Source organism: Piliocolobus tephrosceles, chromosome 9 (assembly GCF_002776525.5).
Source record: "Piliocolobus tephrosceles isolate RC106 chromosome 9, ASM277652v3, whole genome shotgun sequence".
Lineage (NCBI taxonomy): Eukaryota > Metazoa > Chordata > Mammalia > Primates > Cercopithecidae > Piliocolobus > Piliocolobus tephrosceles.
Window position 1 is genome coordinate 71165304 of NC_045442.1, and position 27731 is coordinate 71193034.

At 43.6% G+C, this 27731-nt stretch overlaps 1 protein-coding gene across 11 annotated transcripts in view; it reads left to right on the plus strand.

Annotated features, from left to right (window-relative positions):
• The first annotated feature begins 1899 nt into the window (after positions 1-1899).
• KAT6B (lysine acetyltransferase 6B) overlaps positions 1900-27731 on the plus strand; it is a 207744-nt gene continuing 181912 nt past the window's right edge. For 3 of the 11 annotated variants that reach the window (XM_023204892.3, XM_031936188.1, XM_031936189.1), the window contains exons 1-3: positions 2104-2299; positions 15264-15333; positions 19188-20066. In XM_023204892.3, the coding sequence (XP_023060660.2) occupies positions 19446-20066 (621 nt within the window). In that variant the 5' untranslated portion in view covers positions 2104-2299; positions 15264-15333; positions 19188-19445. Of the gene's footprint in view, positions 1986-2103; positions 2300-2848; positions 3413-15263; positions 15334-19187; positions 20067-27731 lie in introns of those variants that run through there. The other 8 variants (XM_023204894.2, XM_023204891.3, XM_023204897.3 and 5 more) reach the window with 8 other exon arrangements.

Consider the following 27731-nt stretch of genomic DNA (forward strand, 5'->3'; position numbering starts at 1 on the left):
GGCTGAAGGCATCTTAAACGTGAACTTTTTGGCTTTTATTGTCTTTAGCTGCTTCTTTTAACGTACTTTAGTTTGAGTGTACAGATTTGGGGTTTTCAAACTTGTTTTTAATTAAGGCATGGTTTATTTTTATTGCTTGAGATAAAATGCAGTCTGAGGGTCACAAATGTAATTTACAAAATAAAGTGCATCTGGGCAGATCATAAGGAGAAAAAAAGAAAAAAGAACAGAAAGCCTAAATAAAGAGTGGGCCAGGATTCTTAAGTTTATTTAGTAACTTCTTGGAGAATAAAATCCCAGCACCTGCATTATAAAAAAGCACATCTTCTAAGTGTCCTTCTCTTCGAAACACCTAAATGAACTAGACTGAATTACGAACTAACTAATGGTCTTTAAAAATTCACCTTGAGCAAGCTACTGAAGATACTAAATAAAAGAGGCTGGGACAGAGTCTGAGGAAACCCAACCTGCTGTTTGTTTTATCAGTAATGTAACTCAAAAGTAGCCAAGCGGATGGCCGGAGTTTTCTGTGTTTTGTTTCCCTAGGCTGAGCCTGTGAATGCCAAGATTTAATCTAAAGAGGTTTGTGTTTTAAAAACTAACAACCAAGTAATAAAACACCTATAAAAACGGTTTATAATGGAACCAGTGACAGTTTGTAGTGTAGTATTACAACTCTTCTGCTCCCCCTCGCCCTTTCTCTATCCTTTCATCCAACTCTGTGCCCTTTGTCTAAGTTCCTTTCTCACCTTGCTGCCAAGAAGCACAGGAGAGGGAGCTCACACCCCAAAGCAGCAGACCATTTTTAAAAAATGAAGTGTGTGTTGTGGTCTGCATTTGAAGACAGGGCTGCGTGTGCTGCTTGTTTTGTCTGAGATAAGGACGAAGATAAGTTGTCCTAACAAAGTACCCACCTAGTTGTACAGTGGTTTCTAATGGGGAGGTGAAGATGCCACTGCAGTGTCAGTGGCATGAGGCTGCAGGAGTCAACCAGGGCAGGGAGCCTGGGGCCTCCCCTCCCTGGCACCCTGCATCGCCATGCCCGGGCCCAAGATGGCCCTGACTCCAGGGACAGACTTCAGGCAACAGGTGGTTTTCCACCCAGGCCACCATGCCTGAAACTTGGTTCTTTTGCAAACCCATAGTTCTCCTCCCCCTCTCAAAGAAATGGCGCCTGGGAGGGAAACTTCGTGCTCAAACTCTCTAGGAGCCATTGCTCAGCCCACCTTTCTTATTTTCTGAAGTCTCCCTTGCCAGCATCCCATTCACCTCCAGAACGAACCAGGGGCGCTCTCTTCAGAGTCCAGAGAGCTGTGGGAGGCATGTGGGCAGCGTCAGAGTGGCCTCGCCTGGGCGGCCAGAGGAGCCCCTAGTCTCCCTCAAGTGGGCCTCAGGAACTCGGGGGGCCCAGGGGAAGCCTGGAAAACCGAACTTCGCCATCAGCCTTTCTTAGAGCGCCGACTAAAAGAGAGGGGGGAAGGGTCCCCCAGCGGTCTTCCCCGCCCCCCCCTCCCGCCTCAGCCCCTCTGCCATCCGTCTGCACTGCCCAAGAAAGCACCCAGAACGCGGCTGAGCTCGCCAGCTACTCGCAGGCAGGGAGAGGGCATCCTGGGGGGCAGCTTCCCCCTCCAGCCCGCATCTGACATCCCCACTCCCACCCAAGGATGCCGCCGCCGTGCCCTGTCCGCAGTCGCTGAATGTCACTGCTCCCTCTTCCTCCCGATCAGGGTAGACACAGCTCCTGAGGCGTCCCCCACCCCAAAACTGCCGCGATCGCCCGAGGGCGCAAAGCCTGGGCAAAGGACGAAGTTTGGGGCCCATAGCGACGGGAGGGGGGGCGCGTTGGCGAGGACCGCACCTCAGTCCCAGCCCCGGCGGGCATACTCCCCGCCCCAAACGGCCCAGGCGTCCCCATCCTCCCGCGGACACCAGCGTCCCCGCCCTCCCCCGAGGGCGGCGAGAGGAGCCCCCCGGGGCGGAGGCAGGTACCCCCGGGGCGGAGACTGGGGCGGGCGGGGTCCGGGCTGCGCCCCCGGCCAGGCCGGGCGGGCTGGCGGGCGGCGCGGGGGGAGCGGGGCTGGGCGGCGCTGCCTCGGGCTCTGTGCGCTGCAGCCCGGAGCCGAGGAGGAGGAGGCGGAGGAGGAGAAGGAGGCGGCGGCGGTGGGTCCCGGGCGGGGGGAGCGCGGCGCTGCGGACCCGGGCGGCTGGCAAAGGACGAGGCGGAGGCTGAGGAAGGCAGCAGGGAGACCCAGGCTGCAGCAACAAAGGGCAGTGAGCGATTGGCCGGGCTGCAGGCGAGGTTAGCCGGGGACCGGGGTGGCCGGAGGCAGCGGCGAACGGTGCACGTGCTTGCAGACACGGGCGAGTGTGGAGCCGGGGGGTGCACGCCCGGTGGGTAGGGGCTTGCTCCCCCGCGGCATGGGATGGCGAGGAGGCTGCAGCGACATCGTTCTGCCTGCACCCGGCCTGGGGCTGGCAGGGTAGGGGTGTGTTGGGGGGGGGGAGGGTGCGGGGCCGGGGGGCGGGCGAGTAGTCGCCCGGGACGGGACGGGGGGGGGGGGGGGGGGGGGGGGGGGATGGAACGCTCCGGGCGGCGCGCCCGTCCGCGCACTCCAGCGAAGAAGCTGGCGACTGAGAACCTCGAATTTTAACTTCGCGTGCCCGCCCGCGCGCGCCCGCCCGCGCCCACCCCTAAATCCTGCGGCCGCCGCCAGCGATCAGCTCTCACACAAACTTTAGCTGCGGGCTAGGGGGTTTGGGGTTGAGTGGGGGAGGGGAGAGGGAAAAGGCCTCCTGATTGGCGTCGTCTGCAGCCAATAAGGCCAAGCTCCCCTGCTGCGAGTAGACCCAATCTTTTCCTAGAGGTGGAGGGGGCGGGTAGGTGGAAGTAGAGGTGGCGCGGTATCTAGGAGAGAGAAAAAGGCTGGACCAATAGGTGCCCGGAAGAGGCGGACCCAGCGGTCTGTTGATTGGTACTGGCAGTGGACCCTCCCCCGGGGTGGTGCCGGAGGGGGGGAAATGATGGGTCGAGGGGTGTGTCTATGTGGAAACGAGATGACCGGCAGGAACTTGCCCCAATGGGCTGCAGAGTGGTTAGTGAGTGGGTGACGGACAGACCCGTAGGCCAACGGGTGGCCTTGAGTGTCTTCGTTCTCCTCCAATGGAGCAGCGGCAGGGCGGGGCCGCAGCTCGGGTTTAATGAGACTCCATTGGGCTGTAATCAGTGTCATGTCGGATTCATGTCAACGACAACAACAGGGGGACACAAAATGGCGGCGGCTTAGCTCCTACCCCTGGCGGCGGCGGCAGCGGTGGCGGAGGCGACGGCACCTCCTCCAGGCGGCAGCCGCGGCTTCTTTCTCAGGCAGCGGCAGCGCCCCCGGCAGGCGCGGTGGCAGTGGCGCGCAGCCAGGTCTGTCACCCACCCCGCGCGTTCCCAGGGGGAGGAGACTGGGCGGGAGGGGGGAACAGACGGGGGAATTCAGGGGCTTGCGACGCCCCTCCCACAGGCCTCTGCGCGAGGGTCACCGCGGGGCCGCTCGGGGTCAGGCTGCCCCTGAGCGTGACGGTAGGGGGCGGGGGAATGGGGAGGAGGGACAGGCCCCGCCCCTCGGCAGGGCCTCTAGGGCAAGGGGCGGGGCTGGAGGGCGGATGGGGCGGGGCGGGATCGGGTGGGGGCGGGGTTTGGGGAGTTGGAAGGCGGGGGCTGCGAGGGAATTTCTGAGTGGGAGTGAACTGGTAGGAGCGGTGGGGGGCCAGGGAGGGTGTGAGGAAGACTAGTGAGGGTTGGGTGGGAGGCGAAACTGGAGGTGTAGAACAGGTGCAGAGGGAGAGTTAGGGAGGGATGCAATTTGAGAGAAGTGGAAGGCGGACCGAGGGGTGTGTGAGGGCAGGTGAGATGATGCCGAAGGCGAGATTGCAGTTGTCTGGGCGCAGAGTAGGTGGATTTGGGTGTGGTGGATTGGAGCAGAGTTGAAGTGGTGGAGAGTGTTGGGTTTGGGGAGGCATTGAGGCGCATGTGAGGAGCAGGTGCGATTGCAGTGATGGGAAAGAAGTATCTGGGTGGATCGGCATGTTGGAATAAGAAGGAGGTTTGCTAACCTTGGAGTATGAAGTATTTTTAAAAACGTGGAAGGATGGGATGGTTATGCTTGGGAGAGTTTCTGAAAGATGATGCTAAGACAGCAGAGCAAACTTAAGTGTGAAGGGAGGGGAGAGAGGCTGCTTAGAACTTGCAGAATAAATCTGTAGCAGAAAATCTCCGGGGGACAAGGGGTTGGTAGGGGTGGGACAAGGTGGCAGGTGTGAAGAAAGTGGGCGGAGCTGTACAGTAATTTTGGGTGAATGTGATTTGGTGAACTGTGTCAGGGGTGAGGATGGGGCAAAGAAAAGTGTTAGTTTGGGAGACAAGTTGTTTGATAGGCAGTATTTATTATTTTTTAATAAAAATGAGAAAAGGGTCTCACTATGTTGCCCAGGCTGGTCTCGATATTCTGGCCTCAAGTGATCTGTCCACCTCTGCCTGCCTGAGTGATGGGATTACAGGCGTGAGCCAGGGCGACCCGTGATAGGCTGGATTTGTTATGTTAAACTTGATCTGGAGTCTTCAAGGAGTGTGGGGCAGCAGAGTATCCCAGGAAGAGATATACACCATACCTTGGGGTAGGACTTTTTGCATAGGTTTGAATTTGCTAGTACTTTGCTATGGGCAGAGTGCAGGGAGTAGTAGGAGATGACCAGGTAAAGGCGCAAGATGGGTTAGATTACAAATGGTGTCCTATGCCCCATGAAGGAGTTTAAGCGCTGTAATTGGTAGAAGGTGTTGGGATGTGTTCAAGGGAGTATTAGACAGAAGTTCTGAAGGGGTAGTGGTAAAGAATTACAGATGTGGGAAATAGGAAATGAAAACCAATGAACCAAGTATGTTTGGGGTTGGAGGTACCAAGGAAATTCAGGATACAGCATATGAAGACCCCTCCTATATGGACAGAAGGTGGAAGTAGAAAATGGGAATTAGTTGTGTTCGAACAGTCTTAGTTCTGTGGAGCCCCAAGAAGGTTTTTTTTTTAAGTGCATTCTTCCTGTCTTACTTGTATACCCTAGATTTTTTGGCATAGCCTTGAAATAAAACATTCTGTTTTTTTTCTTATTCGTAAGTTCTTTACACATTTATCAAAATGAATTTGGACAATATTTTATGTTTTTAAGAAGGAAAGGATAATGCACATGTTTCTTCTTTCCCGAGAACTTCTACTGAGAGTTAAAGGTTGGGGAGGTGAAGTGATGGTTTACAAAAAAAAGAAAAAGAAAAGAAAATATAGAGACAGAGGAAGATTTTAACATTAAAGGAGGAATTTAGGGAATGGCTGATGGTCATGACATGGTCGGCAGAGGAAGTTTTGCTTACCCGCCACACTTAGGCTTCTGAGTAGAGTGGATATTATGTCATTGCTATTATAGCATGTGTTTATTTCACACACTGCTTTTAAAGATTGGGTGGAAACTGTCAGATGTGAGGCATAGCATGAATGAAAGGTAAATAGGGTGAATATTAGAAAGTAGATGAGGAAGTTTAATAATTTTAATGTGCTTCAGAAGCTCTCATGGACTTTCACATACCAATTAATAAAAGACGTAACTAAGTGATCTGGCTTTCAGTCTCCTAGTTCTCTACAACGTACCCTCAGTTTTCCACGTGCCTACACGTGCCTACATTGTATTGAGAGAAAAGGAAATAGTGTTTTTTTTTTTTTTTTTTTTTGAGACAGTCTTGCTCTGTTGCCTAGGCTGGAGTGCAGTGGCATGATCTTGGCTCACTGCAACCTCCACCTCCCGGGTTCAGGTGATTCTCCTGCCTCAGCCTCCCAAGTAGCTGGGATTACAGACATGTGCCCAACTAATTTTTGTATTTTTAGTAGAGGTGGGGTTTTGCTATGTTGGCCAGGCTGGTCTCAAACTCCTGACCTCAGGTGATCCACCCACCTTGGCCTCCCAAAGTGCTGGGATTAAAGAAATGGTTTCATGTGGCCGAGTGCGGTGGCTCACGCCTGTAATCCCAACACTTTGGGAGACCGAGGTGGGTAGATCAGGAGGTCAAGAGACCATCCTGGCCAACATGGTGTCATTAATAGCAACATTATGTCATTGCTATTTTAGCATGTGTTTATTTCACATGCTACTAAAAATACAAAAAATTAGCCGGATGTGATGTTGGGTACCTGTAGTCTCGTCTACTTGGGAGGTTGAGGCAGGAGAATCACTTGAACCTGGGAGGCCGAGGTTGCAGTGAGCTGAGATTGCACCACTGCACTCCAGCCTGGCGACAGAGCGAGACTCTGTCTCAAAAAAAAGAAAAAAAGAAAGAAATATTTTATGTAAGTAGGGATGTGTGAACTGTGGTGATCAGTCTTTGTTGTAGAATGGTAAATGATGCATGGATGGGAGAAGTGGGGTGATGGAATATTTCTTCCCTGTAATGCCTTAATTTGCATTTCCAAAGCACGTTTAAGCACCTTTTTTAATAGGACTCCCACGATCTTCTGATACCTGTCTTCCTGCAGACCCCAGAAAGAGAATACACCAATTTTCGGATCATCCATTCCATTGTTGCCGAATATTTGAGTTATTTCAAGTTTGGGGTAATTGTGAACAAAGCTGCTATGAGCATTCCTATACCTGTCATCGGTGCCCATGTGCACAGGTTTCTAAGGTATACACCTAGGAATGAAATTACCGGTTTATAGCTAGGGTGACCATTTGTCCTGGCTTTTGCTTATTTTCCCAGTGTAACTTTTAGTTATACTTTTAGTTTTCAAAAGTATCTAAGTTTAGATGATGAATTGTATGGTCACCCTAGTCATAGATAGGTATGCTTGTCTTCATCTTTACTAAGTACCAAACTCTTCAAAGTATTATACCAGGTTACACTCCTTCCAGCAATACATGAATTCCCTTGCTTCTCGCCCTCTCCAATCTCAGCCTTTTTAACTTTTAAAATTTTAGCCAGTATGGTAAATTTTGCACTTACCTGATTAGTAATCAGATTGCACAGCTCTTCATATATATATATATATACATATATATATATATATATATATTTTTTTTTTGAGATGGAGTTTCGCTTTTGTCACCCAGGCTGGAGTACAGTGGCGTAATCTTGGCTCACTGCAACCTCTGCCTCCCAGATTCAAGAGATTCTCCGGCCTCAGCCTCCCAAGTAGCTGGGATTACAGGTGCCCGCTACCACAACTGGTTAATTTTTTGTATTTTTAGTAGAGATGGGGTTTTGCCATGTTGGGCAGGCTGTTTTTGAACTCCTGATCTCAGTTGCCTGCCTCAGTCTCCCAAAGTGCTGGGATTACAGGCGTAAGCCCTCTGCGCCCGGCCAGCTTTTCACATACTTTTTTTAGCCATTTAGATAGCCTTGTTTATAAAGTTCTGTTCTTTTCCACCCTGCTTTTAAAAGTTGGGCCTTGTATCTTTTATTGCTATTTAGAAGTTCTTTATTTACTGTGAATACAAGTCCTTTGTCATGTATGTATGTTGCAAATGCTGTGGCTTGCCTTTTCACTCTCTTTATGGTGTCTTTTAATGAACAGAAGTTCTTAATTTTAATGGAGTCAAATTTATTGGTCTTTATGGTTAGTGCCTTTTGAGTCTTGTTTTAAGACTTTTCCTACCCTGAGGTCAAGAAGATATTCTCCTATGCAGTGCTATCTTTTAAAAGCTTTGTTGCCCTTAAACAATGTATAAACTATGAGTAAAATACACTCTTCTTGACCCCAGCCTCACCATTACAATCTGTTTTTGCTTTCCTTCACTTCCTTCTATTCTCTGTCTTGAATTTTTACTTCTCTGCAGCTATAACTAAGAGCCAGGTGCTGACTTCTCCTGTCTCTTAGGAGAAAATGGTCATATAGACAGAAGTTCAGCCAGATTAGATTTTACAGGTCTCCAGCTGACTGTATTGCCCTTTTTCCTTTTATGAGCTAGCATTTATTGTGTTCCTGCTATGTGTCTGCCATCGTCCTTGCTTCTTTCATATTTGTTATCTCAGTGATTCCTCTTAACGGTTCTGTAAAACAGAGAAGTGTTCTCATTTTTACAGAAGAGAAAACGGAGACTTAGATTGACTTAGTAACATGTTCAATATCCTCTAGCCTAGGTAGCTAGCAGAATGGGGACTGGATCCCTGACTCTGATACTTCCCATCACAGCACACCTACTTGTTGATTAAAATGTCAGAAACCTGTTTTTTGATAACATCCAAAACCAAAAAGAATAACTTTCTTTTTTTTTTTTTTTTTTTGAGACAGAGTCTGGCTCTGTTGCCCAGGCTGGAGTGCAGTGGCCGGATCTCAGCTCACTGCAAGCTCCGCCTCCCGGGTTCACGCCATTCTCCTGCCTCAGCCTCCCGAGTAGCTGGGACTACAGGTGCCCGCCATCACGCCCGGCTAGTTTTTTGTATTTTTTTAGTAGAGACGGGGTTTCACCGTGTTAGCCAGGATGGTCTCCATCTCCTGACCTCGTGATCCGCCCGTCTCGGCCTCCTAAAGTGCTGGGATTATAGGCTTGAGCCACTGCGCCCGGCCAAGAATAACTTGCTTACTCTTGATGTAACATGCCTTAAGTAAAGCACGAAGCTAACTATTGTGAAACTGGATAAAATACCTCTCTGTATATAGCCAGTGGACCTTAAGTGGTCCATGGATGGATGACAGAAGGTCTGTTAACCCTTGAAAATGTATGCTAGTGCATATGGGTACATGTGCTTATTTTTTAGAGTAGAGCCATAATATTTATGAAACTCGCAAAAGGAAACCTGAATTTTTCAGGGTATCTGGATATCTGGTCTGAAGACATCTGTAATACAGTTAACAAAGAATCCTGCAATAATCTGTCTTTCAAAAGAATCATAAAAATGTTAAGATGTAAGATTTTTCTCAGCCAGGTGCAGTGGCTCATGCCTGTAATCCCAATACTTTGGGAGGCTACAGTGAAAGGATCCCTTGAGCCTTGGAGTTCAAGACATGCCTGGGTAACATAGTGAGACCCCCGCCTCTATTTTTATTTATTTATTTAGATTTTTGGGTATCTTTATTTTATCTTATTTATTTTGTTGAGATGGAGTTTTGCTCTTGTTGGCCATGCTGGAGTGCAATGGTGTAATCTCAGCTCACTGCAACCTCCGCCTCCTGGGTTCAAGCAGTTCTCCTGCCTCAGCCTCCCAAAGAGCTGGGAGTACAGGCATGCGCCACCACGCCTGGCTAATTTTTTGTATTTAGTAGAGATGGGGTTTCACCATGTTGGCCAGGCTGGTCTCAAACTCCTATTTCAGGTGATCTACCTGCCTTGGCCTGCCAAAGTGCTGGGATCATAGACATGAGCCACCGAGCCTGGCCTTGTATCTCCATTTTAAAGTTTTTTAAAAATCACGTTTTTTGGTCCAGGCGATGGCTCACGCCTGTAATCCCAGCACTTTGGGAGGCCGAGGCGGGTGGATCACAAGGTCAGGAGTCTGAGACCAGCCTGGCCAACATGGTAAAACTCTGTCTCTACTAAAAATAATAATAATAATAATAATAATAATAATAATAATAATAATGAAACAATGGCCTGGTGGTGTGTGCCTGTAATCCCAGTTACTCAGGAGGCTGAGGCAGGAGAATTGCTTGAATCTGGGAGGCGGAGGTTGCAGTGAGCTGAGATCGCGCCATTGCACTCCAGCCTGGGCAACTGGGCGAGACTCCGCCTCAAAAAAAAAAAAAAAATCACGTTTTTTTCTTAATACATTATTCTCAGTCTTTGTCATCAAAAACCAACTAAAGCTAATATGTAATTAGGGAGAAATCTAGGAAGGAATAGGAATTTTTAAATGCCAAAAAAAGACACTCTAAATTTAGTTGATTATTTCTTAAGTGAAAGTGCTTAGTTACAATACATCATTACTAATCAGTGTACCCTGGCTCCAAAGGTCTGATGACTTCAAATGACTTTTCATCTTGTCTCTAAATTCCTCTGTTTTACAAGGGATCAAATTTCCTGTGAGGTTCCTAACAGTGTGATTAAATTTTAGAGACTGAAACTATTGAGCACTTAAATGCAGGGATAACTATGCAAACCTAATTCATGGGTTTCACCAGGAGATTTGGGAACTGTCTCTACTAATTTATGATGATGATGTTGAAACTAATCTTTGCTAGAGATTATGGAAGCCATAATAGTTTATTGATGGTTCAGTTATTGTTTGTTGAGGCACATTTACACAATTATAGTTTAATGACATAACAAGGATATTGTCAACTAGGAGAGCATGACATGAAAAATTAAACTTCCAATTAATATAATATGTATTAGTTGAAATGATAATTTTTATGGTGATTTAGCCTCTTAGAAATCCTTGGAAAACATTATTAGCTTATGAATTGAAAACTCTCTTTGTTAATGAGTAGTGGGAAAGAACTTAGTGTTACTCTAAAAAGATGGGGAATTAAATATTCAGTTCAACTAACGTTTTATTGAGTGCCTGTTCTGGGCTTGCTGCTGAGTTAGGCTCATAAATATAAGTTGAACAAGATTGATGTTTGGAGAGGTGAAATACTGGTTGCTTTTGTTTTTTCTTTCAATCACCCTTCCCTCCAGAGTAGATGGATACTATTGCCAGAGTGATTCAAACATGCAACAGGTTTGTGTGTGTATGTGCGTGCCCTTCACTGTGCATTATGGTGTCACCTGCTCCTGCAGTGGCTTCCTATTCATCTGTCACATTCACACACCACAGCTTGACTTTGTTCACAGCCAACTTTCTGTTTTACTTTTTTTGAGACGGATTCTGGCTCTGTTGCCAGGCTGGAGTGCAGTGGCGCGATCTCGGCTCACTGCAACCTCTGCCTCCCAGGTTCAAGCGATTCTCCTGCCTCAGCCTCCCGAGTAGCTGGGACCACAGGCACGCACCACCATGCCTGGCTAATTTTTTGTATTTTAGTAGAGACAGGGTTTCACCATGTTGGCCAGGATGGTCTCAATCTCCTGACCTGTGATCTCCCTGCCACAGCCTCCCAAAGTGCTGGGATTACAGATGTGAGCCACTACACCTGGCCTATTAATGTTTTTTATTTTTTAATTATATTTGTCTTTTTTAGAGACAGAGTCTAGCTCTATTGCCTGGGCTGGAGAGCAGTGGCACAATCATAGCCCACTGTAGCCTCAACCTCCTGGGCAGCTAAGAGATCCTCTTGCCTCAGTCTCCCGAGTAGCTGGGTCTACAGGTGTACATCACCACACCCAGCTAATTTTTTATTTATAGAGGTGGGGTCTTGCTATGTTGCCTAGGCTTGTCTGGAGCTCCTGCCTCAAGTAATCCTCCTGCCTTGACCTCCCAAAGTGCTGGGATTAGAGGCGTGAGCCATTGTGCCTGGCCCAACTGAATTTCTTTATCCCTTTTCAGCATATACCTGTTCTAGTCAGGCACATGGACTTGGTGTTCCTTTTGTTTGACAGCTCATTCTTAGCTTCTGTTATTTCACTTTGATTTCCATCATTCATTCCTTGATACATTTATTTAGCAAATAGGCATTGAATCCCTCTTATGATCAAGTTGTAGTCTTGGGAAATCTTAGGGTGTACAAAGATGAATCAAGCATGAGTCCTGTTTTTAAGAATTTTACAGTCTAGTAGGGGCGACAAGGTTAATACACAAGTAAGCGTAATACAGAGTGGGAAATGAATGTCAAAACAGTAAAAGAGCTAAAAGCTTCCTGTTAGACAAAGATGTTTGGGCTTTTCAGAAGTTGTTTGCACTGGGCCATGAAGGATTTGAATTTGGGCAGAGGGACGGTAGGGCACTTATCCAGGCTCAGCATTATCTTTCAAGGTCCAGTTTTTAGTCCCATCCATCCAAGAGATGTTCATCCATCCTTCACATGGTTTCAGCAACGTAGTATAGTCACTGTTGTTTCTAGACTTCTTCCTTCTATAATCAGAGGAACACTTTCTTTAAAGCAAAGCTTACAGGGAAGACCAATATACATAAAACAGTTACAGTGGAGCTGCACTGTTGGATTCAAGGTGCTGTGATGGCCCAAAGTTTAACCCGCAAGGGGCACCTGAAGTTAATACCCGAGGTAATTCCATGTCACAAGAGATCCAAAGAGCCTAGTTTGAAAACCACTGGAGAGACAGAAAGAGTTTGGGCTTTGGCATCTGAATTAAAATCCTTCATGACTTAATAACTCTGAGATCTTGGCTAAGGCAAGCCTGTTTTCCTTTTGTAAAAACAGCAATGCTACCTTACAGGTTGTTTTAAGGTTTACTGATAATCTATGTAAAGTACCTGGACCACAGTACGTGTCAGGAAATGGTTGGTATTATTATTATTATTATAGTTCAGTGCTTTGTTATTTCTTTTTCTTTTTAAACAACTTATTGAGGTGAAGCTCACATAACATAAAATGAAAAAAACATTAAAAAGTGAATAAATCAGTGGCATTTAGTACATTCAGTGTTGTGTCACCACTGCCGCTATCAAGTTCCAAAACATTTCTATTGATCCCAAATAAAACCCCTTACCCATTAAGCAGTTTCTCTAGATATGTCCCTGAGACACCACCAATCTATGTTTTGTCTGTGGATTTATGGATGTTTCATATGAATTAAATTATATGATGTGTGGCCTTTTGTGTCTGGCATCTTTCACAACATAATGTGTTTGAGGTCCGTCCACATTGTAGTAGCATGTATCGAAACTTCGTTGCTTTTTATAGTTGTATAGTATTCTAGTGTATGGATATACCACATTTTGTTTATCTGTTCATCTGTTGATGGACATTTGGGCTGTTTACACCTTTTGGCTATTGTGAATAGTTTTGTTAATGAACATGAGCGTATGTATACTTATTTGAGTATCTGTTCTCAATTCTTTTGAGTCTATACCTAGAAATGGAATTACAGAACCATATGGTAGTTCTGTGTTTAACTTTTTGAGGAACCGCCAAACAGTGCTTTGTTATTTCTTAATTGCTTCTTGTATGTTCTGTCTCTAGCTTTGCTTTGTATTCCGCATAGTACTTAATCACAGGGCTGCATGCAGGGAACATCAGCTCACTAAATATTTGTTGGTTTTTCTTTGATTAGTATTTATAACCTCACCTCCCAGTTCACATGTTTTGGGCCTGAAGCATTGATTTTAGAGGAAATAGATGCATCCAGGATTTGAAAGATAACAAATATCACCATATGGATGGTGTTTGATGTTGTCAGACAACAGATATTTGTTAACCAAGGACACTATTTTGAGCAACTCTGCCAATAACCTGAGCTGGGTGCTGATAGAAGAAAAATAAGTCCGAGTTCCTTCCTCTAAACAGTTCTGTTCTGTTTCGGAAGATACTGCTTAGATTTGTGGACGCTTACTCAGTTACAAAATCGGCTTTGAAAAAATCCAGGTTTTCTGACGGTGATCCCTTTGGGAAAAAAAAAAAGAAAGAAAAAGCCAGGAGCTTATGAAAGTAAAAGAGTTAAAAATAACTGTTAGCAAGTAAAACTCAGGATGACAAAAGTGTAAACTCTATTATTAATCTTTGTTTTTTCTACCACTGTTTTTTGGCTCATCCATAAACTCATGACTCGAGTGTTATGACACTGGTTTTGAAACAACACACACAGCTTTAGTAAAAGCTTAGAGGGGGCCTCGCATAATACTTATGATCCAGGATATTTTGACTCTTCTTATGCTGACATGAATATTTCTGAATAGTGTTGATGTTTATGTAATACCAGTGAAACTAAAAGCTCACTGGTATTTAGTGCTGGACTAAGCATTTCTCTAGATATGTTTAGAATATTTGTAATGAATGATGTAAATAGTGTTATAAGACCATATGATACAACCATATAATTTACTGATATTTTGTAGTTAAAAATAAAATGATTCACAACCTTAGAAAATAGAATAATTTAATTCGATGTAGCATAAATCCCCAGAATTAATTTAGGATGATTTGCTACCTTTTTGATAGCCTTTTAGTCCAACTTTCAAGTTTTTATAGAAAAATGAAAAGAGAATAATGATTTTAGGGTTTTAGCTTGTGATAGAATGTCCCATCTCTATGTGAAACAAATCCCCGTGCTCTGAAAAAGAGAAATGGTGTGGATAATTCCAAATCAGGAAAAAAAAAAAATCATTTCTATTTGGCTTTTGAATGAATTATACATTTTTTTTTTCTGTGGATTTGTCTTTCCAGTTAGATACTACTTAGGCTAAAATGAAATTGGTTTTCAATCTATTCTCTTGCTTATATGAATTTACAGTGGGGCCAGTGGGATGTTGGAAACAAATCAGCCTAAGATTAAAAAATTTGAAGTGGATAATATACAAAGTGGATAATATACATGTGTTTAGTTGAGAATTGGCTACAGATAAGAGACTTCTGATTTTGTTCCTCTCCTAGCTGTGTATTTTTTTTTAAACACTGTGATTCTGCTTGTAGCAAAGAGCTGCTGAGTTACATCTGCTTCTGCCTAATTAACTCTGTTGGTTGGTGTCAGATGAGAGCTAATTTTGAGATTAAATTGAGGAGTGGGGTGTCTGTTGTGACTGGGGGAGGGGAGAAGGAGGATCCAAGGTTGCTTGATTGTTTTACGTAAGATCAAAATGCAGTTATTCACAGTTGTTCTTTTAAATTTATGTTTTGCTTTTCAAGTAAAAATAATCACTGCTGTTCTAAAATGTGACTTGTGTCAATACATATTTACTGTTATGTAAACTGGTACTTTTTTTTGTAGGTGAGCTTATTGGTCATATCTGGGTAGTCCATTCATTACCTAGGTGCCTGGTGGCCTTTGGGACAAACAGTGAATGCTGACCTTAAAACAACTTTTGACTGTCTTTTTTTCTGATAAATGTTCTGTCTGTTTGGCTATTTGAGTAGTAATGGGTTTTGTTTTTGTTTTTGTTTTTCCATGATGAGATTCTTTCTTAGGAATCCGTCGCAAACCTGATTTTTAAAATTTGAACAGATCTGGGCTTATGGATGAAATTTACTTCTTTAGGCACTTGGCTGGGTCCTTGGGGCTTCATTTTCTGTCTCAAGTTCCATATTTATGAGAATCCTTCAGTGGTCTGAAAAAATTAATTGTATTACCCAATGTAGTATAATAACTCATTGGAGCTCTTTGTCTTGAATGGTTGTGGAGATACATGGATGGTTGCTGAGTTTAAGGATGTCCTTATGTCCACATGAACATTTCCTTTTTTCTTTTGGCAGATTTGCCTGAAGACCTGGATAATCTCCATTTTTGTCATGGACTGTTAAAACGTTTGAAGTTCCAATTCTGGTACTTTCCCTTATTTTATTACATGTTTAACGTATAAAATGACAGTCTTATTGAAACGTGTTGGTAATGGATATAAATGATTGTTTTATGGATATAAATGATTGTGGGTAAAGATTGTGGGCCGGGCACAGTGGCTCACATCTGTAATCCCAGCACTTTGGGAGGCCGAGGTGGGCGGATCATGAGATCAAGAGTTTGAGTCCAGCCTGACCAACATGGCGAAACCGCATCTATACTAAAAACACAAAAATTAGCTGGGGGTGGTGGCAGGCACCTGTAATCCCAGCTACTTGGGAGGCTGAGGCGGGAGAATCGCTTGAACCCCAGAGGTGGAGATTGCAGTGAGCTGAGATCATGCCATTGCATTCCAGCCTGGGCGAGAAGAGCAAGATTGTCTCAAAAAAAAACCAAAGAAAACAAAAAAGCATTGTAGTGAAAGCTTGTGATGAAGGTGTATTTTGGCTGTCTATTAGGTATGAAACACATTTTTTTGTTGTTGTTTTTTGTTTTTGAGATAGAGTTTCGCTCTTGTTGCCCAGGCTAGAGTGCAATGGTGCAATCTCGGCTCACTGCAACCTCTGCCTCCTGGATTCAAGCGATTCTCCTGCCTCAGCCTCCTGAGTAGCTGGAATTACAGGCACATGCCACCACGCTTAGCTAATTTTTTGTATTTTTAGTAGAGATGGGGTTTCACCATGTTGACCAGGCTGGTCTTGAACTCCTGACCTCAGGTGATCCACCCGCTTCAGCCTACCAAAGTGCTGGGATTACAGGTGTGAGCCACCACGCCCGGCTACGCATTTTGTTTTAATGTATGTTCATTTGCTTGTGTAACCAAAACACCTAAAAGCAACTTGGCAATATTGGACACTTTTCCTGTGACTTCTTTTACTTTCTGCAGTTGTATTTTGTACAATCAAATTAGTTGTGATTCATCCTGAATAAATGATGAAAGATTAAATAATTACTTGGATATAGTGAAATATCTTCTAATGAAATTTTGCCCGAAACCATTTTACTTTGGAAAGCTCAATTTCCTGTTCTCAACTGACTGACACAGAATGATTCCTGTGTTCTATCCTGAAAGTGGTTGCACTGTGAAAGCCAGTGATTTCATTCCTAAACACACTGTGTTCCAAGTCTAACATTTTTGTCAAGGGTTTATATAATGAAACAAAAGGGAGTACTTATTAGATTTGTAGATGACATAGATGACAGAATCAAGATTCAAAACAATCTTTAGCAGGTTGGAAGATAGACTTAAATCAACTAGATGAAATTGAACTGTAATAAACGTGAAATCCTAGCATTTCAATTTGCAAAAGGAAAGGGGTGGAAAGACTCAACTTGACAGCACTTTTTGAAAAAAGATCTGGGATTTTTAGTTGGACTGCATGCTCAGCATGGCCACTTGTGTGGCAGGGGTATTGAGGAAGTTCCTGTAATTTGGGTTGCATTTATAATTGGATAACGCCTGTACTGCCATATTTTAAGATGGCCATTAGCCAAACTAGTGAGCAACCAAGAGAAGGTGGTGCTTTGAAACCATGTGATGTGTGGAAGGGTTAAAGAACTGGGATATGAGTGATCTAAGTTATGGCTGGAGGTAGCATGGGGTTTTGTTGTTAGTGGTTTTCAAAAGGTACTTGTTTTCGGACATCTGAAGGCCTCTCATATTGAAGAAATACTAATAATTGTCTTGGGATCGTTCCAGGGAATAGGACTAGTGGGTAGAAGTTACGGAGTGGCAGACTTTTGCTTCTCTGAGCAAGAAATACAGCTATAGCTGTGTAACAGTGGGGTGAGCTACCTCAAAAAGTGACAAATTATCAATCACTGGAAGTATTTTAAAAATGTAAAGACTCATTGCCCATCTATTTGGGATATTGGGCAGGGATCTTTTATTGGATAACTAGAGGTTGGACTGGATGACCTCTAAGGTCCCTTCAGCCCCAAGTTTCTGAATCTCAGGGGAAAATGAGTAGAGTGAATTTACAGCTTACTGATCACAGAGGGGACAATCTTGTTTAAACCACCTCCTTCAAGGTGGCATTTTGGGTTGGCATTTAAAACTGTACCATTTGAACAAGTATAGTTCAATGACCCAGTTGTTTTTCAGCAACATTCCAGGATCTCTGAGAGCAAATACTATATTCTTCAGTATGTCTGGCTAAAGTTTTTAAGGAAAGATATTGTTTTCTCCTTTTAGGTATATTCTGTCAAATAACCAGAGATAACTTTAATTTTGTATTTTATTAGAAAATTTTCAAAGTATGTAGACGTTGCATTTGATGAAAGTGATAACTACTATATATTGAATATTAGATAATGTGTTCATTTAATCCTCTCAATAATCCTGTAAGGGATATACCAGTATTGCCTACAAGTGAAGTGACGGACGCTTTCTCCGCTGGACATTGTGGTAGAGCTGGGGTTCAGACCCATGTTGGTCTCTTTGCAGAGGCAGAACTAGCTAGAGCAGGCAGTTGTGGCTCAGATGAGAACAGTGATGGACTTAGTTGGATTTTAGAATTGGCTGGGCACAGTGGCTCACACCTGTAATCCTAGCATTTTTGAGAGGCTGAGGAGGGCAGATCACCTGAGGTCAGGAGTTTCAGACCAACCTGGCCAAAATGGCAAAACTCTGTCTCTACTAAAAATGCAAAAATTAGCTGGGCGTGGTGGCACATGCCTGTAATCCCAGCCACTCGGGAGGCTGAGGCAGGAGAATTGCTTGAACCCAGAAGGCAGAGATTGCAGTGAGCTGAGATTGCGCTACTGCATTCCAGCCTGGGCGACAGAGTGAGACTCTGTCTAAAAAAAAAAAAAAAAAAAAAAAAAATTAATGGTGTTTGACCCTTAAATCTGTTTTGACTCTTACCTTGGGTGAATTCCATCTTCTCCCGAGCCTCAGTTTACCCACAAAGTTGTTCTGCAGTTTAAGTGACAAGTTATATATGAGCACACTCTGTACAGTTTAAACTATAAAAAGAATTAAGAAGTGGGTGTTATCATTGGAGACCAAGATTAGAGCTCAGGTTTGGCCCAATTCCCAGGCCAAGGCTCTTTCTCCTTGTATGCTCTTTGTAGATGTACTCAATACCAGATGGGAGATCTAGGGTGGTTTTTGTATATACCAGGCATCTCTCAGAACAAATACCACTGTCCACCTGAAATCAGATGTGTATATACCTTCTTTGTATTGAGCTGTTTAATGAGCTCACTGGGTATTAAGATAATTAGAATGCTCTACTACTTAAAGGTGAAGGGTTATGTTACTGTATTATTTTCCATTTTCCAACTTGTGGGTTAGAGGGTATCATAGACCTCTGTTAAAGAGATGGGGGAGGTGATTCCATAGAAGTAGCTAGATGGGAAGTTTTTTTAGTATGAGACTTGGGAAATACAATACCTAACTGAAAGCAGGATTATTTACTCTTTTTTTTTAAGTTCAAGATTTCTTGAAATAAGTTTAATGTACTTTCATCAAATTTTTTATATCATAGATTTATTCTTTCATGTATATTTTATGTTTATGGAAGACATATACCTTGAACCACTTTCATATAATTTTGTTAATTTCAATAACGATAATTAAATGTATAATTTAGATGTGATTATACTTCATAAATGACTTCATATAGAGAAGTGAAACATTCTAAAAACAATTTCTTCTCAGACTGTGACCCAATTTCTTGTTGAAAAATATAGTCACTGTGGCTATGTTATGTAATACCTGCCTGTCATTACTTCTGTGGTCATTCTGTGTCTGAAAAAGTCATGCTAAAGAATCTTTTAGTTTATTTGTGTAAGCTTCATTATAAAGAGTCTTTCCCCTCTTTTTATCCTTTAAGGTCTTGATTTCCCAGTTAAAGATGTTCTTCACCCGAATGCAGTCTTTCCTGTTGGTAAAATAAGACAACCATCAACATTGCCTGTTTGTCTGCTTTTGAAGCTCTTAAGGATGGATGTTTGTAAGATGTTGCTTAATACAGTCTGGAATACTCTGTCCATTTGTTGAATTGTAAATGACTTTCAAATGTGCAAGTTCTGTTAAATACAAAGAGAACCTCTATGGGTAACTTTTGTGTTGAAGAAGTCATTTGTCAACCATGGTAAAACTTGCAAACCCACTTTATACAGAGTGGATTCTTGAAGCTATACAGAAAATAAAAAAGCAAAAGCAAAGGCCCTCTGAAGAGAGAATCTGCCATGCGGTCAGTACTTCCCATGGGTTGGATAAGAAGACAGTCTCTGAACAGCTGGAACTCAGTGTTCAGGATGGCTCAGTTCTCAAAGTCACCAACAAAGGCCTTGCCTCCTATAAGGACCCAGACAACCCTGGGCGCTTTTCATCAGTTAAACCAGGCACTTTTCCTAAGTCAACCAAGGGGTCTAGAGCATCATGTAATGATCTCCGCAATGTGGATTGGAATAAACTTTTAAGGAGAGCAATTGAAGGACTTGAGGAGCCAAATGGCTCCTCCCTGAAAAACATAGAGAAGTATCTCAGAAGTCAAAGTGATCTCACGAGCACCACCAACAACCCAGCCTTTCAGCAGCGGCTGCGACTGGGGGCCAAACGCGCTGTGAATAATGGGAGGTTACTGAAAGATGGACCGCAGTACAGGGTCAATTATGGGAGCTTAGATGGCAAAGGGGCACCTCAGTATCCCAGTGCTTTCCCATCCTCGCTCCCACCTGTCAGCCTTCTACCCCATGAGAAAGACCAGGTAAGCAAATGAGTAATGTTCATGCATTCTCACTACTGTCCTTTTGTCTTTTACAGTTTTGCTTAAGTTTTATGTGGACAGAAGTTCTGAGTGAAGTTTGATAAAATTGAATGTTTTGCCTTAGAGCAGGCTTTTGTATATATTGTATAAAATGTATATATTGTATTGCGTTGTGTTGAGGACTTCCTCACTGATTGGCCAAGAATTTAATGGAACAATCATGTGGTTTGTTTTTAAGCTCTAATTGCTAATTGGTTGGTGCCTGAAGGGACTAGGAAGGATAATATTAATCGTCCTTCGTCCAGGCAGGGTCATATATATTTCAGAAATCTACGGAAGGCCATTGTATATTTTTCTCTTTATTACTATTTTCAAAGAAGAATCTACAGACTTCTTCTTATTTTTTTGAGACAGAATCTAGCTCTGTTGCTCAGGCTGGAGTGCAGGCTGGAGTGCAGTGGTACAATCTCGGCTCACTGCAACCTCTGCCTCCTGGGTTCAAGTGATTCTCCTGCCTCAGCCTCCCAAGTAGCTGGGAGTACAGGAGCCTGCCACCACACCCGGCTAATTTTTGTATTTTTAATAGAGATAGGGTTTTACCATCTTGGCCAGGCTGGTCTCAAACTCCTGACCCCAAGTGATGCGCCCGCCTCCGCCTCCCAACATGCTGGGATTAGAGGCGTGAGCCACTGCACCCAGCTAGATTTCTTATTTTAATGGTGATAATCTATGCTTTTTTTTTTTTTTTGAGATGGAGTCTTGCTCTTGTTACCCAGGCTGGAGTGCAATGGCACAATCTTGGCTCACTGCAACCTCTGCCTCCCGGGTTCAAGTGATTCTTCTGCCTCAGCCTCCCAAGTAGCTGGGATTACAGGCACATGCCACCATGCCCAGCTAATTTTTGCATTTTTAGTAGAGACGGGGTTTCACCATGTTGGCTGGGCTAGTCTTGAACTCGTGACCTCAGGTGATCCACCTGCTTTGGCCTCCCAAAGTGCTGAGATTACAGGTGTGAGACACCACGCCTGGCTGATAATCTGTGTGTTTAAGAAGTTATTTTAATATGTGACCTAAATCCCTTGTTTCAATTTAAAGTCATTTTTGATTGTCCACTTGTCTGTGTCATAGGTGAATGTTTATTTTGTCTTATACAGTATCTTTTTAAAATACCCTGATTTCTTGGGACTTATGTTATTTCTATAGTATTTATAAATATATGGCAGAATTCTCCTTACATTGCTGCTACCACTAAGTTTTTGGTTAAGATTTTTCTTTGTTTCAAAGCTACTGTATTTACTTCCCAAACTAAAAACAAAGTAGAGCAGCAGAAAGTGATTTATCGTTCATGTCTAGTTTGAGGGTTTATTCTCTGTCTTTTGGGTGAGCAGATATATTGATATCAGTTAATTTTGTTAATACATGTTACAAAACATTAATCATTGTTGATAGAAAGGTGGTTTTGGCTGGGCAGAGTAGCTCCTGCCTGTAATCCCAGCACCTTGGGAGGCCAGGGTGGGAGGACTGCTTGAGCCCAGGAGTTCAAGACTAGCCTGGGCAACATAGTGAGACCCCTGTCTCTACAAAAAAAATCAAAGAATTAGCCGGGCTTGGTGAAGCACATCTGTAGTTCCAGCTACTTGGGAGGCTGAGGTGGGAGGATCAATTGAGCATGGGCGGTAGAGGCTGCAGTGAGCCTTGATTGTACTCCAGCCTCGGTGATAGAGTGAGATCCTATCTGAAAGATAATGAAAGGAAGAAAGAAAAGGTGGTTTTGGCTGGGCGCAGTGGCTCATACCTGTAATCCCAGCACTTTGAGAGGCCAAGGTGGGCCAATCGTGTGAGTTTGAGACCAGCCTCGCCAACATGGTGAAACCCCATCTCTACTAAATATACAAAAAAATTAGCCAGGCATGGTTGGGGGGGGGGGGGGGGACCTGTAATCCCAGCTATTTGGAGGCTGAGGCAGGAGAATCCCTTGAACCCGGGAGGCAGACAAGATTGCGCCACTGCACTCCAGCCTGGGTGACAGAGTGAGACTCTGTCTCAAAAAAAATAAAATAAAATAAATGGTGGTTTTATCTCATGGGTTACTGCAGCCTTGACGTTTTGGGATCAAGTGATCCTCCCAAGTAACTGGGAATACAGTGTACGCCACCATGCCCAGCTAAGTTTTTAAATTTTTTGTAGAGATGGGGTTTTGCCATGTTGCCTGGGCTAACTGCAGTTTAGAAACAATCGAAACATGCGTGTTAGGAAAAGTTATGCTCCTCTCGTTTGGATACCATGAACCCTTGAAATGGAACCTGTTTTCCTCAGTTCTTAAGCTGGTAGAGGCCCAGCTAAAGCATTTGAGCTTTAGATCAGCCCGTGGAAAGGCAAACCACCTAGTCCTACAAATTGGATAGGACCTGGTGGTTTGCCTTTCCATGGGCTGATCTCAAAGGCTGGAGTGCAATGGCGCCACCTCGGCTCACTGCAACCTCCGCTTCCCGGGTTCAAGTGATTCTCTCACCTCAGTTGCCCAAGTAGTTGGGACTACAGGTGCTCACCACCGTGCCCAGCTAATTTTTGTACTTTTTGTAAAGATGAGGATTGGCGATGTTGCCCAGGCTGGTCTCGATCTCCTGGGCTCAAGACATCCTTCCGCCTCGGCCTCCCAAGGTGCTGGGATTATAGGCATGAGCCATTGTGCCCAGCCAACATTTATTTGTTAACGTATTTTTATTTTGTTAGTCTTCTGCTACATTTATTTGATCCTTAGGTGGTGGTTGTGTTTGTGTAACCAAGCTCTAGTCCTCTGTGAGAGAATGTGGGCATAAAGAAAGAAGTAAACTTATGAAATTTTCTTCTTAATAACATTTGTTTAAAAGAAAATACAAAAAGCGACTTAAATCCTAATTCATATGTCTGACACAGCCAAATCAGGCACCTCTGTTTTTAATTAAAAATATATTATACATATATAATACATATATGTATAATATGTATAATATATGTATGTATTACATATTTATATATATATATATATTTTTTTTTGAGATGGAGTCTTGCTCTGTCGCCAGGCTGGAGTGCAGTGGCGCGATCTCGGCTCACTGCAACCTCTGCCTCCCGGGTTCAAGTGATTCCCCTGCCCTAGCTTCCAGAGTAGCCGAGACTACAGGCACGTGCCACCATGCTTGGCCAATTTTTTGTATTTTGGTAGAGATGGGGTTTCACCATGTTGGCCAGGATGGCCTCAGTCTCCTGACCTCATGATCTACCTGCCTTAGCCTCCCAAAATGCTGGGATTATAGGTGTGAGCCACTGCGCCCAGGCTTAATTAAATATTTTTTAATAAAAAATATTTTATTTTTAGTATAAGCTTTTTAATAAAAGCTTATACTATGAAGAAATTCATTAAGGGACTATAGAGCCATTTCTTGATGGAATTGGATATCTTTGTTTTTTAAAATATATACACTACCCTAAGGTATGTTAAGGTTTTATAATGAACAGGTACATGGACTAATTCAGGCAGCTTTAGGCAATTTAGCAGTATGTTTCAACAATTTTGTGATCCAGGGGTTATTTTTACTTGTGATGGATGAGTCAGTACAAATTTTCCACAGTCTCTTCTGATCCTTCACTTTAACCTTGCCCATCATTTCTTGCTAACCTTATATTTTTTTCAGGCAGCATCTGTACACAAGTATTTTTAATCTAAAGGAAAATTCATGTCTGAAAGTATCTAGGATTGAGAGCAGAGTAATTTATTGCTTAGCAGGCAATTGTTACTGCTCTTTTTATGATGCTGATCTTTAAATTGTTTAGTTAGCATCATGGAAAGCTGAGAGATGTTTTCTAGAATTTTTACTTGATGAAATTTGGAGACTATTTCTATTAAGTAATCATTTGATTATTAAAAAACAAAAATAAATAAAAATCAGTTTAAACAAATTTGGCAACATGTTTGTATTCTTTAATAAAATAGCATTTTTTTCCAGCCGGGCACAGTGTCTCATGCCTGTAATCCCAGCACTTTGGGAGGCTGAGGTGGGCGGATCACCTGAGGTCGGCAGTTCGAGACCAGCCTGACCAACATGGAGAAATTTTGTCTCTTAAAAAAATACAAAATGAGCTGGGTGTGGTGGTGCATGCCTGTAATCCCAGCTGCTGGGGAGGCTGAGGCAGGAGAATTGCTTGAACCCGGGAGGTGGAGCTTACAGTGAGCCGAGGTTGCGCCATTCCACTCTAGCTTGGGCAATAAGAGTGAAACTCCATCTCAAAAATAAATAAATAAATAAATAAAAAATGTGAGAAAATTACAACCTAATGTATTACTCTTTGAAATTAAAAGTGGTTTAATAGTTTAAAACCATGTAAACTCACTAAGTAAATTTAATAGAAATTCTTAACCCAGGATCCACAAAAGAGCTTGGGTGGGTATCCCACAAGTCCTCTGAAATAGAATGTAAAGCCATGTGTGTATCACATGTTTTTCTTTTTTGTTTCTTTTCTTTTCTTTCTTTTTTTTTTTTGAGACATAGTTTCGCTCCTGTCACCCAGGCTGGAGTGCAATGGCACAATCATGGCTCACTGCAACCTCTGCTTCCCAGGTTCAAGTGACTCTTCTGCCTCAGCCTCCAGAGTAGCTGGGATTACAGATGTGTGCCACTACACCAGGCTAATTTTTGTTTTTTTAGTAGAGATGGGGTTTCATTAATGTTGGCCAGGCTGGCCTCGAACTCCTGGCCTCAAGTGATCCATCCACCTTAGCTCCCAAAATGCTGGGATTATAGATGTGAGCTACCGTGCCCCCATGCCTGCCCTAACTAATGACTTTTTTTTTTTATTGAGATGGAATCTCGCTATGTCATCCAGGCTGGAGTGCAGTGGTGCCATCTCGGCTCATTGCAACCTCTGCCTCCCGGTTCAAGTGATTCTCCTGCCTCAGCCTCCCGAGTAGCTGGGACTACAGGCACACACCACCACGACCGGCTAATTTTAGTATTTTTAGTAGAAACGGGGTTTCTCTATATTGGCCAGGCTGGTCTCGAACTCGTGATCTCAAGTGATCCACCCGCCTTGGCATCCCAGAGTGCTGGGATTACAGGCCTGAGCCACCATGCCTGGCCATGACTTTCAAAGAAGCTGTTATTCTGGTTATTTTTTTGAGCAGTTACGTTAAATGCAAAACAAAATAAAAATAGTAAGAATAATAGCTAACATTTTGTAAGTGTTAAATGCTGGCACTATTCCAAGTGCTTTACATTTATTATCTCCTTGACTCATCACAATAACTGCAAGGGAGGTAGATTATTACCCTTATTTTACAGATGAAAAAATGAAGCTGAAAGCTTAAGTGATTTGCCCAGGGTCACTGATAGAGCTAGTGAGTGGTGAAGCTAAGATTCTGACGAGATGGTCTGACTTCAGAGCTCTTTACCACTGGGCAGTACACTGGTCAACAGTGGTGGCTTTTTTTTTTTTCTTTTTTTGAGACCGAATCTCGCTCTGTCGCCTAGGCTGGAGTGCAGTGGCATGATCTTGGCTCACTGCAAGCTCTGCCTCCCGGCTTCACGCCATTCTCTTGCCTCAGCCTCCCGAGTAGCTGGGACTATAGCTGGGACTACAGGCGCAGGCCACCATACCTGGCTAATTTTTTTGTTTTTTTTTTTGAGGCGGAGTCTTGCTCTGTTGCCCGGACTGGAGTGCAGTGGCCGGGTCTCAGCTCACTGCAAGTTCCGCCTCCCGGGTTTACGCCATTCTCCTGCCTCAGCCTCCCGAGTAGCTGAGACTACAGGCGCCCGCCACCTCGCCCACCTAGTTTTTGTATTTTTTAGTAGAGACGGGGTTTCACAGTGTTAGCCTGGATGGTCTCGATCTCCAGACCTCGTGATCCGCCTGTCTTGGCCTCCCAAAGTGCTGGGATTACAGGCTTGAGCCACCGCGCCCGGCCATTTTTTTGTATTTTTAGTAGAGAAGGGGCTTCACCATGTTAGCCAGGATGGTCTCGATCTCCTGACCTCGTGATCTCCCCGTCTCCGCCTGTGGTGGCTTTTTATTAACAGTAAAAGTATCTCTTCTAGTTCTTCAAATGATTAGAAGCAGTTTTGCCCCAACAAATAGATTTCCAGCGTTTTAAATTTGGTAGATGCCATGAGCTTATTACGGTTTTTAAAGTAGATACTATTTATAATATTAGCAATAAGGAAAGGCAGTAGAGAAAGTAGTAAGTCTGTGTCTAATTAGATTTAACATCATCATCATTCCGATGCATGACTGCTAGGAGGAATACAATGCAAGTTAAAATAGAAGGGCTTCTTCCTTTCTGAAATGTAATTGCACATCTTCTGATAGTCTAGAATTCAAATTGGGTATTACCACACTGGCTCCTTAGCATAAATTCTTTGTATTTATTTAAGAAAGCTCTCTTCGGTGAGGTGATATGGAAATGAATTAAACCACCGAAGATAAAACTTTATCTTTGACTTGGTGAGGGAACTCCTAAAGGATAGTATTAGTGTTTCTCATTAAAAGTAGTAAAGCTCAATTAGGTCAGATTGTAAGGACTTTGGAAAGTCAAATATTCTAAGAGAGACTTCCGTTATCACTGCGCACTTTGTAGCACTAAGATTCCATTTGAACGTTTGAGCTTTAGCATTTTTATAAAATCAGTTTAGTTCCATTTTAAATAAATTCCTTAGTATTTCACTTTAGTGAAAATGTCTTCATAAAATTTATTAAGTATCAAATCTTGGTCCGTTTCCTGTGTAGTACATAATGTGGGAATTCTCATTCTAGGTTGTCATCGTAATTGGAAGGTGGGACACTTTCAGTATCAAATAGGGCTTTTGATGTTTTTTCTCTTGAAGAAATAAGTGTATTAGAATCTTATAAAAAACCTTCAAACATAAACATAATCACAAAAACAGTGATACTGTCAATATCATTACTGTCAATAAGAAAAAAAATGATTTTTTTTTTGATACGGAGTCTCGCTCTGTTGCCAGGCTGGAGTGCAGTGGCTCAATCTCGGCTCACTACAACCTCTACCTCCCTGGTTCAAGCAATTCTCCTGCCTCATCTTCTGGAGTAGCTGGGACTACAGGCGCGCGCCACCATGCCCAGCTATGTTTTGTATTTTTAGTAGAGACGGGGTTTCACCATGTTGGCCAGGGTGGTCTCGATCTCTTGACCTAGTGATCCACCTGTCTTGGCCTCCCAAAGTGCTGGGATTACAGGCATGAGCCACCGCACCTGGCCACAAAAATGATTTTTTTTTTTTTGGGGGGGACGGAGTCTCGCTCTGTCGCCCATGCTGGGGTGCAGTGGCTGCATCTCAGTTCACTGCAAGCTCCGCCTCCCGGGTTCACGCCATTCTCCTGCCTCAGCCTCCCGAGTAGCTGGGACTACAGGCGCCCGCCACCTCGCCCGGCTAATTTTTTGTATATTTTTAGTAGAGACGGTGTTTTACCGTTTTAACCAGGATGGTCTCGATCTCCTGACCTCGTGATCCGCCCGTCTCGGACTCCCAGGGTGCTAGAATTATAGGCTTGAGCCACCACACCCGGCAAAAATGATTTTTAAAAGGAGTTCAGATGATCAGAAATGGGGTTGAAAGACAAACATAGGACTCTTGTCATGTGTGATCTTGGCTTGTTCAGTTGTTTATTCTATTTCTCC